The sequence below is a fragment of the Pseudoliparis swirei genome, chromosome 15, assembly GCF_029220125.1.
Source record: "Pseudoliparis swirei isolate HS2019 ecotype Mariana Trench chromosome 15, NWPU_hadal_v1, whole genome shotgun sequence".
NCBI lineage: Eukaryota > Metazoa > Chordata > Actinopteri > Perciformes > Liparidae > Pseudoliparis > Pseudoliparis swirei.
This window is the reverse complement of record NC_079402.1, coordinates 22674765-22693149: the sequence shown is the minus strand read 5'-3', so window position 1 is coordinate 22693149 and position 18385 is coordinate 22674765. Positions and strand designations below refer to the sequence as shown.

Here is an 18385-nt window from a genome sequence, read left to right as displayed (position 1 = left end):
CTTTAGACTGTAGTACACTCAGAGGTACATGTAGTACTTTAGACTGTACTACACTCAGAGGAACATGTAGTACTTTAGACTGTACTACACTCAGAGGAACATGTAGTACTTTAGACTGTACTACACTCAGAGGTACATGTAGTACTTTAGACTGTACTACACTCAGAGGAACATGTAGTACTTTAGACTGTACTACACTCAGAGGTACATGTAGTACTTTAGACTGTACTACACTCAGAGGAACATGTAGTACTTTAGACTGTACTACACTCAGAGGAACATGTAGTACTTTATACTGTACTACACTCAGAGGAACATGTAGTACTTTAGACTGTACTACACTCAGAGGTACATGTAGTACTTTAGACTGTACTACACCTCAGAGGAACATGTAGTACTTTATACTGTACTACACTCAGAGGAACATGTAGTACTTTATACTTTACTACACCTCAGAGGAACATGTAGTACTTTATACTGTACTACACTCAGAGGTACATGTAGTACTTTAGACTGTACTACACTCAGAGGTACATGTAGTACTTTAGACTGTACTACACTCAGAGGTACATGTAGTACTTTAGACTGTACTACACTCAGAGGTACATGTAGTACTTTAGACTGTACTACACTCAGAGGAACATGTCGTACTTTAGACTGTACTACACTCAGAGGTACATGTAGTACTTTAGACTGTACTACACTCAGAGGTACATGTAGTACTTTAGACTGTACTACACTCAGAGGTACATGTAGTACTTTATACTGTACTACACTCAGAGGTACATGTAGTACTTTAGACTGTACTACACTCAGAGGAACATGTCATACTTTAGACTGTACTACACTCAGAGGTACATGTAGTACTTTATACTGTACTACACTCAGAGGTACATGTAGTACTTTAGACTGTACTACACTCAGAGGTACATGTAGTACTTTATACTTTACTACACCTCAGAGGAACATGTAGTACTTTATACTGTACTACACTCAGAGGTGCATGTAGTACTTTATACTGTACTACACTCAGAGGAACATGTAGTACTTTAGACTGTACTACACTCAGAGGAACATGTAGTACTTTAGACTGTACTACACTCAGAGGAACATGTAGTACTTTATACTGTACTACACTCAGAGGAACATGTAGTACTTTATACTGTAGTACACTCAGAGGTACATGTAGTACTTTATACTGTACTACACTCTGAGGAACCGGGAGCAGAGTTGTAGTTTAACACCCTTCTCTGCTCTTCCATTCAAGCAGTTACCCACCCTTGACTTTAGAGTAGAGACTGTGTCTGTCCCACGGCCACTTCAATTAAATAAATCAAAAGTAAGCAGAAGAGGAGTCGTACACAATAACCTTATACAAGTTAACACCATTATTTCAGCAGTGCAACAAAACAGGACTATTAAATGTGGTCTCCTAAATATTCGATCTCTGTCATCTAAAGCTGTGTTACTAAATGATTTAATATCAGATAATCACATTGATTTATGTTGCCTAACTGAAACCTGGCTGAGCCATGAAGAATATGTCTGCCTGAATGAATCGACTCCTCCAAGTCATATTAATACTCACATTCCTCGAGGCACCGGTCGAGGAGGTGGAGTAGCAGCCATCTTTGAATCGAGCCTATTAATTAATCCTCAACCAAAATTACACTACACCTCATTTGAAAGCCTTGTTCTTAGTCTTTCACATCCAACCTGGAAAACACTACAGCCAATTCGATTTGTGATTCTGTACCGCCACCAGGTCCATATTCAGAGTTTATATCTGAATTCTCAGAATTTATATCAAGTTTGGTTCTTAAAACCGATAAAGTTATTATTGTTGGAGATTTTAATATCCATGTGGATGTTGATAATGATTGCCTTAGTGCTGCATTCATCTCCTTGTTGGACTCGATTGGCTTCTGTCAGAGAGTACAGAAACCCACTCACAGCTTTGGCCACACGCTTGATCTTGTTCTTACTTATGGCGTTGACATTGAGCATTTGAACGTCTTCCCACAGAATCCTCTTCTGTCAGACCACAACCTCATAACTTTTGAATTTATACTACCGGAGTGTACTCCGTTAGTCAATAGTTTCTACACCAGATGTCTAACTGACAGTGCTGTAGCTAAATTTAAAGCGATTCCTTCTGTATTTGATTCGATACCACGTCTCAATATAACAGAGGACTCCTGGTCTAACTTTAGTCCGTCCCAGATTGATCATCTTGTTGACAGTGCCATAGGCTCTCTGAGAATGACACTGGACTCGATAGCCCTCTGAAGAAGAAGACAGTGAGGAAGAGGAGGTTTGCTCCTGGTATAACCCTCAGACCCGCAAACTGAAGCAAACGTCACGAAAGCTTGAACGCATATGGCGTTCAACTAATCTCGAAGAATCCCGCTTAGTTTGGCGAGATAGTCTTAAAACATATAAGAAGGCCCTCCGTAATGCCAGAGCAGCCTATTACTCATCAATAATAGAAAAAAATTAAAACAACCCCAGGTTTCTCTTCAGCACTGTAGCCAGGCTGACAGAGAGTCACAGCTCTGTGGAGCCGAGCATTCCTATAAACCTTAGTGGTAATGACTTTATGAACTTCTTTAATGAAAAGATTTTAACTATTAGGGACAAGATTAATAATCTCTTGCCCATAACCAGTGCCAATCTGTCCTCAAGTGGAATGGCCTTGGAAACCGCTGTATGCCCTGGTGTATATTTGGAGGGCTTTTCTCCCATCAACCGTGACCAATTATCTTCAACGGTTTCTACTTCGAACACGTCTACCTGTCTCTTGGACCCCATCCCGACGAGGCTGCTGAAAGACGTTTTGCCTTTAATTGGCAGCTCTCTATTAGATATTATCAATGTGTCTCTGCTAACAGGCCACGTACCACACTCCTTCAAAGTGGCTGTTATTAAACCTCTCCTGAAGAAGCCCACTCTGGATCCAGAGGTGTTGGCTAACTACAGACCGATCTCTAACCTCCCCTTCCTCTCCAAGATCCTTGAGAAAGTGGTCGCAAATCAGTTGTGCGACTTTCTACATCATAATAGTTTATTTGAGAAATTTCAATCTGGATTTAGAAAACACCACAGCACCGAGACGGCACTGGTGAAAATTACAAATGACCTCTTAATGGCAGCAGATAAAGGACTCCTCTGTCCTGGTCTTGTTAGACCTTAGTGCTGCATTCGACACCATTGACCATGACATCCTGTTACAGAGACTGGAGCAGTCGATTGGCATTTCAGGCACGGCACTAATTTGGTTTAAATCCTATTTATCAGATCGATCTCAGTTTGTATTTGTAAACGATGACGCCTCGATAACCACCAACGTTAATCACGGAGTTCCACAAGGTTCTGTGCTTGGACCAATTTTATTTACCTTATACATGCTTCCTTTGGGCAATATTATCAGGAAACACTCCATAAACTTTCATTGTTATGCAGATGACACTCAACTATATTTATCGATAAAACCAGAGGAGAGCAACCAACTCTGTAAAATTCAAGCATGTCTTAAAGACATAAAAACATGGATGACCTGCAACTTCTTGATGTTAAACTCAGACAAAACCAAGTAATTTTAATCGGCCCTGAGCACCTCAGAGATCAATTATCTGGTGATGTGGATTCTGTAGACGGCATTGCCCTGGCATCCAACACCACTGTAAAGAATCTTGGCGTTATCTTTGATCGGGACTTGTCCTTTAACTCCCACGTAAAGCAAATCTCAAGGACTGCATTCTTTCATCTACGTAATATTTCAAAATCAGGCACATCTTGTCTCAAAAGATGCAGAAAAATTGGTTCACGTTCGTTACTTGAGACTGGATTACTGCAACTCCTTATTAGCAGGCTGCTCTAATAAATCTCTTAGGTCCCTCCAGTTGATCCAGAATGCTGCAGCTCGTGTTCTCACTAAAACTAAGAAAGAGATCACATCACTCCTGCACTAGCTGCTCTGCACTGGCTCCCAGTAAAATCAAGAATCACTTTTAAAATTCTTCTCTTAACCTACAAAGCCTTGATTGGTGATGCTCCATCATATCTTAAGGAGCTTGTCGTACCATATTGCCCACTAGAGAGCTACGCTCACTAAATGCGGACTACTTGTAGTTCCTAGAGTCTTAAAAAGTAGAATGGGAGCCAGAGCCTTTGGTTATCAAGCTCCTCTTTTATGGAACCAGCTTCCAATTTCAGTCCGGAGGCAGACACAGTCACCTCGTTTAAGAGTAGACTTAAGACCTTCCTCTTTGACAGAGCTTATAGTTAGGGCTGAATCAGGTTTGCCTTGGTCCAGCCCTTGATATGCTGCTATAGGCTTATAGCTGCCGGGGACGTTTTAGGATGCACTGAGTACCTATCTCCTCTTTTTCTCTCCTTAAGGATGAATTTTCATCTCTCAATCACACGTTACTAACTCTGCTTTCTCCCGGAAGTCCTTTTGACTTTCGTCTCATGGGGTCATCGGACCCTATGAGACGGCATAGATCTATCTGCCTGATGGATCGTCTGGGTCGTGGAAATTCCTGCTCATGACTACGCCACTGTCCTGTTGAGACTCCGCCCTCCTCCTCCCCACCGCCATCTGCCTGATGGATCGTGGAGGTCTCCATCGTGGAATATGCCTACTATGAACTATTCATACACTCTGTCATATTCATTGAATGTATTTTAACTCTAAATCTGTCCTTCTGTACACATTACATCTATTGCATCTGTCCATCCTAGGAGAGGGATCCTCCTCTGTTGCTCTCCTCCAGGTTTCTTCCCTTTTTTTCCCCCTGAAGGGTTATTTGGGAGTTTTTCCTGGTCCGATGTGAGGTTTTGGGGCAGGGATGTCTATGTGTACAGATTGTAAAGCACTCCGAGACAAATTTGTAATTTGTGAAATTGGGCTATACAAATAAACTGAATTGAATTGAATGTAGTACTTTATACTGTAGTACACTCAGAGGTACATGTAGTACTTTATACTGTACTACACTCAGAGGTACATGTAGTACTTTATACTGTACTACACTCAGAGGAACATGTAGTACTTTAGACTGTACTACACTCAGAGGAACATGTAGTACTTTAGACTGCACTACACTCAGAGGTACATGTAGTACTTTAGACTGTACTACACTCAGAGGTACATGTAGTACTTTAGACTGTAGTACACTCAGAGGTACATGTAGTACTTTATACTGTACTACACTCAGAGGTACATGTAGTACTTTATACTGTACTACACTCAGAGGTACATGTAGTACTTTATACTGTACTACACTCAGAGGTACATGTAGTACTTTATACTGTACTACACTCAGAGGAACATGTAGTACTTTATACTGTAGTACACTCAGAGGTACATGTAGTACTTTATACTGTACTACACTCAGAGGAACATGTAGTACTTTAGACTGTACTACACTCAGAGGAACATGTAGTACTTTAGACTGTACTACACTCAGAGGAACATGTAGTACTTTAGACTGTACTACACTCAGAGGTACATGTAGTACTTTAGACTGTACTACACTCAGAGGTACATGTAGTACTTTATACTTTACTACACCTCAGAGGAACATGTAGTACTTTAGACTGTACTACACTCAGAGGAACATGTAGTACTTTAGACTGTACTACACTCAGAGGAACATGTAGTACTTTATACTGTACTACACTCAGAGGAACATGTAGTACTTTAGACTGTACTACACTCAGAGGAACATGTAGTACTTTAGACTGTACTACACTCAGAGGAACATGTAGTACTTTAGACTGTAGTACACTCAGAGGTACATGCAGTACTTTAGACTGTACTACACTCAGAGGTACATGCAGTACTTTATACTGTACTACACTCAGAGGTACATGTAGTACTTAGACTGTACTACACTCAGAGGTACATGTAGTACTTTAGACTGTACTACACTCAGAGGAACATGTAGTACTTTATACTGTAGTACACTCAGAGGTACATGTAGTACTTTATACTGTACTACACTCAGAGGTACATGTAGTACTTTAGACTGTACTACACTCAGAGGTACATGTAGTACTTTAGACTGTAGTACACTCAGAGGTACATGTAGTACTTTAGACTGTACTACACTCAGAGGTACATGCAGTACTTTATACTGTACTACACTCAGAGGTACATGTAGTACTTTAGACTGTACTACACTCAGAGGTACATGTAGTACTTTAGACTGTACTACACTCAGAGGAACATGTAGTACTTTATACTGTAGTACACTCAGAGGTACATGTAGTACTTTATACTGTACTACACTCAGAGGAACATGTAGTACTTTATACTGTAGTACACTTAGAGGAACATGTAGTACTTTAGACTGTACTACACTCAGAGGAACATGTAGTACTTTAGACTGTACTACACTCAGAGGAACATGTAGTACTTTAGACTGTAGTACACTCAGAGGAACATGTAGTACTTTAGACTGTACTACACTCAGAGGTACATGTAGTACTTTAGACTGTACTACACTCAGAGGAACATGTAGTACTTTATACTGTACTACACTCAGAGGTACATGTAGTACTTTAGACTGTACTACACTCAGAGGTACATGTAGTACTTTATACTGTACTACACTCAGAGGAACATGTAGTACTTTAGACTGTACTACACTCAGAGGAACATGTAGTACTTTAGACTGTACTACACTCAGAGGTACATGTAGTACTTTAGACTGTACTACACTCAGAGGTACATGTAGTACTTTAGACTGTACTACACTCAGAGGTACATGTAGTACTTTAGACTGTACTACACTCAGAGGAACATGTAGTACTTTAGACTGTACTACACTCAGAGGAACATGTAGTACTTTAGACTGTACTACACTCAGAGGAACATGTAGTACTTTAGACTGTACTACACTCAGAGGAACATGTCATACTTTAGACTGTACTACACTCAGAGGAACATGTCGTACTTTAGACTGTACTACACTCAGAGGAACATGTAGTACTTTAGACTGTACTACACTCAGAGGAACATGTAGTACTTTAGACTGTACGACACTCAGAGGAACATGTAGTACTTTATACTGTACTACACTCAGAGGTACATGTAGTACTTTAGACTGTACTACACTCAGAGGAACATGTAGTACTTTATACTGTACTACACTCAGAGGTACATGTAGTACTTTATACTGTACTACACTCAGAGGTACATGTAGTACTTTAGACTGTACTACACTCAGAGGTACATGTAGTACTTTAGACTGTACTACACTCAGAGGTACATGTAGTACTTTAGACTGTACTACACTCAGAGGAACATGTAGTACTTTAGACTGTACTACACTCAGAGGAACATGTAGTACTTTAGACTGTACTACACTCAGAGGAACATGTAGTACTTTATACTGTACTACACTCAGAGGAACATGTAGTACTTTATACTGTACTACACTCAGAGGTACATGTAGTACTTTATACTGTACTACACTCAGAGGAACATGTAGTACTTTAGACTGTACTACACTCAGAGGTACATGTAGTACTTTATACTGTAGTACACTCAGAGGTACATGTAGTACTTTATACTGTACTACACTCAGAGGAACATGTAGTACTTTATACTGTAGTACACTCAGAGGTACATGTAGTACTTTATACTGTAGTACACTCAGAGGTACATGTAGTACTTTATACTGTACTACACTCAGAGGAACATGTAGTACTTTAGACTGTACTACACTCAGAGGAACATGTAGTACTTTAGACTGTACTACACTCAGAGGAACATGTAGTACTTTATACTGTACTACACTCAGAGGAACATGTAGTACTTTAGACTGTACTACACTCAGAGGAACATGTAGTACTTTAGACTGTACTACACTCAGAGGAACATGTAGTACTTTAGACTGTAGTACACTCAGAGGTACATGTAGTACTTTAGACTGTACTACACTCAGAGGTACATGCAGTACTTTATACTGTACTACACTCAGAGGTACATGTAGTACTTTAGACTGTACTACACTCAGAGGTACATGTAGTACTTTAGACTGTACTACACTCAGAGGAACATGTAGTACTTTATACTGTAGTACACTCAGAGGTACATGTAGTACTTTATACTGTACTACACTCAGAGGTACATGTAGTACTTTAGACTGTACTACACTCAGAGGTACATGTAGTACTTTAGACTGTAGTACACTCAGAGGTACATGTAGTACTTTAGACTGTACTACACTCAGAGGTACATGCAGTACTTTATACTGTACTACACTCAGAGGTACATGTAGTACTTTAGACTGTACTACACTCAGAGGTACATGTAGTACTTTAGACTGTACTACACTCAGAGGAACATGTAGTACTTTATACTGTAGTACACTCAGAGGTACATGTAGTACTTTATACTGTACTACACTCAGAGGAACATGTAGTACTTTATACTGTAGTACACTCAGAGGAACATGTAGTACTTTAGACTGTACTACACTCAGAGGAACATGTAGTACTTTAGACTGTACTACACTCAGAGGAACATGTAGTACTTTAGACTGTAGTACACTCAGAGGAACATGTAGTACTTTAGACTGTACTACACTCAGAGGTACATGTAGTACTTTAGACTGTACTACACTCAGAGGAACATGTAGTACTTTATACTGTACTACACTCAGAGGTACATGTAGTACTTTAGACTGTACTACACTCAGAGGTACATGTAGTACTTTATACTGTACTACACTCAGAGGAACATGTAGTACTTTAGACTGTACTACACTCAGAGGAACATGTAGTACTTTAGACTGTACTACACTCAGAGGTACATGTAGTACTTTAGACTGTACTACACTCAGAGGAACATGTAGTACTTTAGACTGTACTACACTCAGAGGAACATGTAGTACTTTAGACTGTACTACACTCAGAGGAACATGTAGTACTTTAGACTGTACTACACTCAGAGGAACATGTAGTACTTTAGACTGTACTACACTCAGAGGAACATGTAGTACTTTAGACTGTACTACACTCAGAGGAACATGTAGTACTTTAGACTGTACTACACTCAGAGGAACATGTAGTACTTTAGACTGTACTACACTCAGAGGAACATGTAGTACTTTATACTGTACTACACTCAGAGGTACATGTAGTACTTTAGACTGTACTACACTCAGAGGAACATGTAGTACTTTATACTGTACTACACTCAGAGGTACATGTAGTACTTTATACTGTACTACACTCAGAGGTACATGTAGTACTTTAGACTGTACTACACTCAGAGGTACATGTAGTACTTTAGACTGTACTACACTCAGAGGAACATGTAGTACTTTAGACTGTACTACACTCAGAGGAACATGTAGTACTTTAGACTGTACTACACTCAGAGGAACATGTAGTACTTTAGACTGTACTACACTCAGAGGAACATGTAGTACTTTATACTGTACTACACTCAGAGGAACATGTAGTACTTTATACTGTACTACACTCAGAGGAACATGTAGTACTTTAGACTGTACTACACTCAGAGGAACATGTAGTACTTTAGACTGTACTACACTCAGAGGTACATGTAGTACTTTAGACTGTACTACACTCAGAGGTACATGTAGTACTTTAGACTGTACTACACTCAGAGGTACATGTAGTACTTTAGACTGTACTACACTCAGAGGAACATGTAGTACTTTAGACTGTACTACACTCAGAGGAACATGTAGTACTTTAGACTGTACTACACTCAGAGGAACATGTAGTACTTTAGACTGTACTACACTCAGAGGAACATGTAGTACTTTAGACTGTACTACACTCAGAGGAACATGTAGTACTTTAGACTGTACTACACTCAGAGGTACATGTAGTACTTTAGACTGTACTACACTCAGAGGAACATGTAGTACTTTAGACTGTACTACACTCAGAGGAACATGTAGTACTTTAGACTGTACTACACTCAGAGGAACATGTAGTACTTTAGACTGTAGTACACTCAGAGGTACATGTAGTACTTTAGACTGTACTACACTCAGAGGTACATGTAGTACTTTATACTGTACTACACTCAGAGGAACATGTAGTACTTTAGACTGTACTACACTCAGAGGAACATGTAGTACTTTAGACTGTACTACACTCAGAGGAACATGTAGTACTTTAGACTGTACTACACTCAGAGGTACATGTAGTACTTTAGACTGTACTACACTCAGAGGAACATGTAGTACTTTATACTGTACAACACTCAGAGGTACATGTAGTACTTTAGACTGTACTACACTCAGAGGAACATGTAGTACTTTAGACTGTAGTACACTTAGAGGAACATGTAGTACTTTAGACTGTAGTACACTTAGAGGAACATGTAGTACTTTAGACTGTACTACACTTAGAGGAACATGTAGTACTTTATACTGTACTACACTCAGAGGTACATGTAGTACTTTATACTGTACTACACTCAGAGGAACATGTAGTACTTTAGACTGTACTACACTCAGAGGAACATGTAGTACTTTAGACTGTACTACACTCAGAGGAACATGTAGTACTTTAGACTGTACTACACTCAGAGGAACATGTAGTACTTTAGACTGTACTACACTCAGAGGTACATGTAGTACTTGTAGTCGAGTAAAACCAAAAGGTTTAAACGATAAAAAGACAATCGCCAGCATGAAAATAAAACCCCGGATGTTTACCGTAAAGTAGCTTCACGTGTGTATTCACGACACATCGTTATATTAGATGACGACGCACGAGAGGTGTGTTTACGTCACTTTTCTCCGGTTTGAGTTCTTTAACACTTTAATAAACATTCCGTGAAGCTGTCGAGCGGCTTTACCTTTAGCAGACGGTCGTCTAAGCCCATTTCATGGAACTCGAGCCTCACCGCGTCCATCTTTACTCCTCACTGCGCGCACACGTGCGTCGTAGGGAATCTACGTCATGTTGCCTTCAAGTCCCTCCTCCAAAGCTCCGTGCTTTCCAATGGTCACGCTATATTTTCGTCAGAAAATGTAAAATAAAATAAAAAATAAAAATAATATAAATTCAATACATTTAATTAATTGAATGAATGAGTTAAAAAAATAAAATAAAAAAATATGTGTTTGTATTTTAACTAATTAAATTTAAGAAGATTACAAATAAAAAAGTAAATTAAAATTAAAAATTAAAATGTAAAAATTAAAAATACAAAATTTAAAATTTAAAATCCAAAATACAAAATTAAAGATTAAATTAAATTAAATTCCACTTTAAATCAATTTTATTGTGGAAAATATTGTACTTTGAGGCTGCACTACATATACATACAATTAACTTCTGGAAGAAATAATTATAAACTGTTTGTTTGTCATCTTTCAAGCAAAAACATGAATGAGAAAGTGTGAACATTTTCCATTATAAAAATTGTTTTGTTATAATTGTCATATAATTAAAGTTATCAGCAGATGAATCCATAATATCACACAATCATTAGTTAAGATTTTTAAATGAGCTTCAGCTCAACCAACTACACAGTAAACATTCTGCTTTTACATTTTGACTCATAATAAACTATGGATATAATATATAATAGTCACATTAGTAATACTTTAACTACATTTGACTGATTGCACAGGGTGTTTTCACCGTGTGTAACAGTACTTTTAGACCTTTAAGATCTGAACACTTCCTCCAACACCATGTCCGCTGAATGGACCTCACCCCGAGATGTTTATTGTTCCCTGATTTCCCTCCTCTGACCGCCAGGGGGCGACAGAACGCCACCAGCGGAAACCTCACATTGGTCCCTCGTTAACAAATACATATAAACAAGAAAAGGGAACCCCGATAATGTTCAGCAGAACTGAAGCATAACAACAACACTATATGTATGCTCGTGCACGCGGGCACGAGCATGCACGTGGGCTTTCTAACCCCGGGTCCGTGGAGTCACGTGCGCGTCGACGAGGACTTGTTGAGAGGAAGAAGGCTCTGAGGAGATGTCTGCAGCTGGTGGAGGAGCAGCATCTCCTCCACCCTCCCACCGCGCACACATGAGTCAACATGGCCGCGCAGCAGCAGCACTGAGACACGAAGCACAACAACAGGTAAACACAACCGACGTGGAACCTTTTATTTCACATCTTTAGAGGATCCGGTGCTTCCCGACGTGCAGCCAGTATTCAGCTAAACGAAGCCACAGGTTAATAATACATCGGTGACGTCATCCTCATGGTGCATTATTGACCTTCCTCCGGTTCTCTTGTTTCGCTCTTCTCGTACGTGTGATGGTTTATCGGTGTTCTCTCCTCTCCAGGCTGCATGGCGTTCATGTCCCGGTTCTCCCGGTCCCGGAGCAGCTCCCGGTCTCCGAGCCGGAAGGAGCCTGGGCGCGCCTCCCCGACGCCGACGGTGTCCGAGCTGGAGCGGCTCCTGTGCACCGGGAAGACCGCCTGCAACCACGCGGACGAGGTGTGGCCGCGGCTCTACATCGGAGACCAGTGAGTCCACCTGTCCCCTGCAGGCCGGGAGCAGTACTACAAGCACACCTGTACTCTCGGTACCCGAGTAGAAGTAGATTCAAGATTCAAGATGTTTTATTTGTCACATACACACACAGGGTGTGCAGTGAAATGAAAGTGGCAATGCTCAGCAGGAATGTGCAAGGGCAACAAGTACACACTATTTACAATAAAAAACAACACAATATTTACAGTAAGTGTGTGTGTGTGTGTGTGTGTGTGTGTGTGTGTGTGCCTAAGAGTACTCGTGGTGCATTCACGTGTTCATCACTTTAATGTTGCAGCTGGTATAGATGGAGCTCTTCTTTAATTATTTAATATAACAAAGGTTTGGACAAATATATTATAATACTTGTTGAATATTTAGTGTAGTCGCCCCCTGGTGGTCAGGAGAGAGAATGCAGCGTCAACACATGAAGCATAGACTTCTATACAACCAGAGGAGTCTCCCCCTGGTGGTCAGGAGAGAGAATGCAGCTTCAACACATGAAGCATAGACTTCTATACAACCAGAGGAGTCGCCCCCTGGTGGTCAGGAGAGAGAATGCAGCTTCAACACATGAAGCATAGACTTCTATACAACCAGAGGAGTCGCCCCCTGGTGGTCAGGAGAGAGGATGCAGCTGTAACACATGATATGACTCACACTGACTCATGGAGTCCCGTTTGATAGCTGGCTCTTCTTCTTCTTCTTCTCTGCAGAGACATCGCGTCAGACCGCCGTGAGCTCACCAAACTGGGCATCACTCACATCCTCAACTGTGCCCAGAGCAAGTGGCGCGGCGGAGCCGAGAACTACGCCGGCATGAGCGTCACCTACCACGGCATCGAGGCTCACGACTCGCCGACCTTCGACATGAGCGTCAACTTCTACCCGGCCGCCGAGTTCATCCACAAAGCGCTCACAGGCGGAGGTGAGTCGGAGTGGGTGGATGGACGGATAGATGGATGGATGGATTGGTGAATGGGTGGATGGATGGATCGATAGGTGGATGGACTGATGGGTGGATGGATGGATAGGTGGAAGGGCGGATGAATGGATGGATGGGTGGGTGGATGGGTGGATGGTTGGGTGGGTGGATGGGTGGGTGGATGGATGGGTGGATGGATGGATTACAACCGGTAAGGCTCTTATCCCGTGGTGCAGGTACGGTTCTGGTCCACTGTGCGGTGGGCGTGAGCCGCTCCGCCACGCTGGTTCTGGCCTACCTGATGATCCGGCAGAACCTGACGCTGGTGGAGTCCATCAGGACCGTGAAGGACCACCGGGGCGTCGTCCCCAACCGGGGCTTCCTGCGGCAGCTCAACGGCCTGGACGGCATCCTGAGGGAGAGCCGGAGGACGCCACCGCAGAGCTGAACACACACACACTCACACACTCACACTCTCACACACACTCACACACACACACTCACACAAGGTCACATGCTCGTCTCTTTTCAATCAAACTTCGGAGCATTCCGGATGTTTTCCAACAGGAAATCTCTTTTCTGATTCAGGAAACATCTCAAAAGAAAACGAGAATTATCCTGGAAGAAGATTACATTGTATCTGTAACGGTTCTGGTGCCCCCTGTGGTCTAAAGTGGTAGTGTTGGTTCTGGTGCCCCCTGTGGACTAAAGTGGTAGTGTTGGTTCTGATGCCCCCGGTGGACTAAAGTGTTGGTTCTGGCGCCCCCTGTGGACTAAAGTGGTAGTGCTGGTTCTGATGCCCCCTGTGGTCTAAAGTGGTAGTGTTGGTTCTGGTGCCCCCTGTGGACTAAAGTGGTAGTGTTGGTTCTGCTGCCCCCTGTGGACTAAAGTGGTAGTGTTGGTTCTGGTGCCCCCTGTGGACTAAAGTGGTAGTGTTGGTTCTGGTGCCCCCTGTGAACTAAAGTGGTAGTGTTGGTTCTGGCGCCCCCTGTGGACTAAAGTGGTAGTGTTGGTTCTGGCGCCCCCTGTGGACTAAAGTGGTAGTGTTGGTTCTGGTGCCCCCTGTGGACTAAAGTGGTAGTGTTGGTTCTGGCGCCCCCTGTGGACTAAAGTGGTAGTGTTGGTTCTGATGCCCCTTGTGGACTAAAGTGGTAGTGTTGGTTCTGGTGCCCCCTGTGGACTAAAGTGGTAGTGTTGGTTCTGCTGCCCCCTGTGGACTAAAGTGGTAGTGTTGGTTCTGCTGCCCCCTGTGGACTAAAGTGGTAGTGTAGGTTCTGATGCCCCCTGTGGACTAAAGTGGTAGTGTTGGTTCTGGCGCCCCCTGTGGACTAAAGTGGTAGTGTTTGTTCTGGTGCCCCCTGTGAACTAAAGTGGTAGTGTTGGTTCTGGCGGCCCCTGTGGTCTAAAGTGGACCAGTGGGTCCAGCGCTCCATCCTGGGTCTCCCTCCAGGTAAAATAAATGAGTTAAACTTCATTTAATTATCTATGAATTATTTCATAGATCTATTTGTTTATTCATCTTTTCTTTTATTTATTTAATATATTTTTACCTTTGTCACGTAACTTTTTTTCTTAAAATCTGCCAATTTCACATTGGCAGATTTTTTTTATTCCATGAAACAACCTGAAAATGGAAAAAAAATTTAAACACTTTTTATATTACAGGAAAAACTTCCCCGCCGACCGTTTGCTCTCCACGTGACATTGAACACCACGTGAGGCATTCAGAGGACCACAGACGTTGCAAAAAAGCTCCAAAACTGCCCAGAGACAAACAGATGGAACTCAAACCAGCTAAGCAGGTGTTTTCTTAAAGAATTACCTCAAGTACCAAAACGTGTTCTTTGTCTGATGTTTTTTTACCGCCGTCGGCGCGATGCAGTAGCGGTGAAGTAACGATGAAGTGAAGTAAAGGTGAAGTAACGATGGAAATATAAATGTAAGTTCGAGGTGTTGTACCGAAGGAGGTTTAAAGTTCTGGGAGTTTCCTGCAGAGAAGTTAGACTAAGCAGGAGGCGCTTAGCTTAGCACAAAGACTGGAAGTGGAGGGAACAGTTAGCCGGGCTGCATCTGGAGGTCAAACAGTTTATTTTTAAACATTGTTACAGTTAGTGCTTTTACAAACAGTCTTTTTAAACTGTTCTTTGATGTCACATGTCTAAAAGAGGTTTGATGTCAGCAGCTTTTATAAAAGTTTCTATGAAGTTGGCTGAAAGCAGATTGAATCTATCCAGCTGACTAGTTTTAACAAAAACACTTTAAATAATCAGAAACATGCAAATGATGCCAAGTGTCAAAAAAGCATCATGAGCCACTTTGAGAGCTAGGCTATGAGTTTCCCCCCGTTCCCAGAGTTTGTGCTAAGCTAACAAGGCGTGTGTTAAACTCCCAGCCGATCCTCACGGACCCCTCGAGTCCACGAGGTTCTGGACGTCTTTTATCTATTTGTTTTTATTTTGTAAATAACTTTAACAATCAACTGTATTGATAAATTGACCCGATCAGAATAAAACATCTCCAGCCGGTTCGTACCTCGTGTTTTAACCGATACGTTGGAGCGCATGAAAGAACTTCAGGTAACAAAGAGTCTCACATTCTCGATCGCACTGAATAAAACCAGACAGGAATCTTTTGAAGTGATTTTATTTATCAGATTCAAAATGGAGCGGCCCGGTGTTCCCCAGGTGTTGCTCCCGGTGTTCCGGCGCCGCTCTACAGCACGCCGCAGTCGGCGATCTTGACCGTGTGCTTGGGCTTGCCGCTGGCCGTGTGCTCCTTCTCCATGTCCTGCACCACGCTCAGGCCCTCCACCACCTTGCCGAACACCACGTGCTTACCGTCCAGCCTGGAGGAGAAACACAAAGTGAGCTTAACGAAGGCGGTTACACCGTCACCCTCAAAGGCCCGGCGGGTCCAGGTGCAGCTCACCAGTCGGTCTTGGCGGTGCAGATGAAGAACTGGGACCCGTTGGTGTTGGGCCCGGCGTTGGCCATGGACAGCGTGCCGGGGCCCGTGTGCATCAGCTTGAAGTTCTCGTCGGCGAACTTCTCCCCGTAGATGGATTTGCCGCCGGTTCCGTCGTGGTTGGTGAAGTCTCCGCCCTGAAGCCACCAGAACAATCGGAGGATACAGTCACCGCCAGCCCACGAGCTGAAGCTGGACCCGGTAAGGAAGGCTCACCTGGCACATGAACTTATTGAGGATCCGGTGGAAGATGGAGTCCTTGTAGCCGAAGCCCTTCTCCCCGGTGCACAGCGCGCGGAAGTTCTCTGGAAAAGAAAGTACAACAAATTATATACACAAACATACCAGAAGATGCTGCACATATTTCTAGCTGCCAGCATGCAGGGTTCTGGTGCTGGGCCAGTGGGTCTAAATGACGTCATACAGCTAGCTGCCAGCATGCAGGGTTCTGGTGCTGGGCCAGTGGGTCTAAATGACGTCATACAGCTAGCTGCCAGCATGCAGGGTTCTGCTGCACCAGCCGCTCCGTGTTAATCACAGCAGCTCAGCTTATATGGTCGCCGCTTCCGGTTCTTCCGGCTCCCACACCACCTGCGCGGCCCCGCGGCGCGAGTCACCGCTCAGGTGAGCCGCTGCCAGCCAATCGGGAGCGAGCGCCGTGTGTCGGGAGCGCGGAAGAAACAGAAGCTGCGGCGGCAGCGGGCCGCGTGCAGCAGCATCGGGCCGCGTGCAGCAGGCCGCGTGCAGCGGGCCGCGTGCAGCAGCAGCGGGCCGCGTGCGCAGCAGCGGTGTTTCCTGCTACGGTTCCCGGGTCCGGGTCCACGTACCTGCGGTCTGCGGCACCACGTCGGGGCGGAGCTGAAACAAACAACAAGGCCTTTAGCGCGCCGCGCGCACACGGAGGCGCGACGCAGTTTAAAACACATACAAGCTGAAATTAAGTTTAGCGACGCAAGAGAGAAAACGCGAGGTGTATCTTACCTCCATTACGATCCTACCGGCCGCTTTATCATCGATAGTGATGTCAAAGAAGACCTTCGGGTACGCCATGGTTTCAAACACGTGAGTGAGCTGGTTACGATGGGAGAGATCACACTGGCACGAGCAATGACAAGGGATCCGGTTCTGGTCTCTATTTATGCGAGACTGTGCCAGGAAAAGCTGCCGCCGGCCAATCAGAAGCGAGGCTCTGCTTTGAAGCTCGAGAGCAGACCAACGGGAACGGAGATGGGCGGGGTTAAATGTAAGGGGCCAATCACAAGCAAAGCTCTCCTTTGAAGCTCGAGAGCAGACCAATGGGAACGGAGATGGGCGGGGTTAAATGTGAGGGGCAGTCGTCGGTAACATGAAACCAGGGGGGCGGAGCTACGGCCACATCAGGCGGGCTTCGTGTCCAGGGGTGTTTAGAATCCGGAAGTATGTGGGCGAGGCACAGTGGGGAAATGATGCAGCGGGCTTGCCCGTTAAAATGTGTATTAAAGCAGGAAGAGACACGCGCTTCAAAGTTAAATGTGTATCCGTCTAAAGCCTGGACATAAAAAACGAGTTGTGTTTGTTTATGTCTGATAAAAGTTTCCCTCCTGAGGTGAAACTCGGCACACTCACTCTTAAAGGAACATACACGCAGATTCTGAGCTTTTCAAAATGGCGACGGCTGAGCTAACGGCTAATGGGAGGTGTATGAGAACTGGGCCTCGAGTCCGCCATGTTTTTTTCCCTTTTCTTCCGCAAACCAATGAACGAGGTTACCCTAGCAACTGTCAATTACAATATTAGCCCCGCCCTAAAGCATATGCCTGCATTATGGTCTGTTTGAATGCTATTTTTATGATTAAATCCACTTCTGGTGAGTTTTTGAGGTGAGAAAACAATCGTGCCGATTTTTAAATATGATTTTTACTTTAAAACATTTTTAATGGCAGATTCAGTAATTGGCTCCTGTTAATTTAATAATACATACTTGTGTCATGATATTTATTCAAACCG

At 43.3% G+C, this 18385-nt stretch overlaps 3 protein-coding genes across 5 annotated transcripts in view; 1 reads left to right on the top strand and 2 right to left on the bottom strand.

The window, feature by feature from the left end:
* ddx56 (DEAD (Asp-Glu-Ala-Asp) box helicase 56) overlaps positions 1–10965 on the bottom strand; it is a 29229-nt gene extending 18264 nt beyond the window's left edge. The window contains exon 1 of the mRNA XM_056431829.1: positions 10859–10965. Within this exon, the coding sequence (XP_056287804.1) occupies positions 10859–10915 (57 nt within the window). The 5' untranslated portion in view covers positions 10916–10965. The remainder of the gene's footprint in view (positions 1–10858) is intronic.
* A 617-nt stretch (positions 10966–11582) lies between these two features.
* LOC130204871 (dual specificity protein phosphatase 26-like) lies at positions 11583–15962 on the top strand. Of its 3 annotated transcripts, none has more exons than XM_056431839.1 (4): positions 11583–12110; positions 12320–12503; positions 13227–13438; positions 13672–15962. In XM_056431839.1, the coding sequence occupies exons 2-4, from the start codon at positions 12325–12327 to the stop codon at positions 13881–13883; spliced, it is 603 nt and encodes a 200-aa protein (XP_056287814.1). In that variant the 5' UTR covers positions 11583–12110; positions 12320–12324; the 3' UTR covers positions 13884–15962. The 3 variants fall into 3 exon arrangements, 2 of the variants coding, with proteins under 2 accessions (XP_056287814.1, XP_056287813.1); XR_008833821.1 differs by lacking the exon at positions 11583–12110 and having other exon boundaries at positions 12124–12562; positions 13672–14885; positions 15101–15962; XM_056431838.1 differs by lacking the exon at positions 11583–12110 and having other exon boundaries at positions 12124–12562.
* Positions 15963–16061: 99 nt separating this feature from the next.
* On the bottom strand, positions 16062–17502 carry LOC130204872 (peptidyl-prolyl cis-trans isomerase-like). Its single transcript, XM_056431840.1, has 5 exons — positions 17381–17502; positions 17227–17257; positions 16616–16704; positions 16364–16536; positions 16062–16280 (listed from the first exon to the last, which is right to left on the bottom strand). Exons 1-5 carry the CDS (start codon positions 17447–17449, stop codon positions 16148–16150), a joined length of 495 nt encoding a protein of 164 aa, XP_056287815.1. The 5' UTR covers positions 17450–17502; the 3' UTR covers positions 16062–16147.
* Positions 17503–18385: the final 883 nt, after the last annotated feature.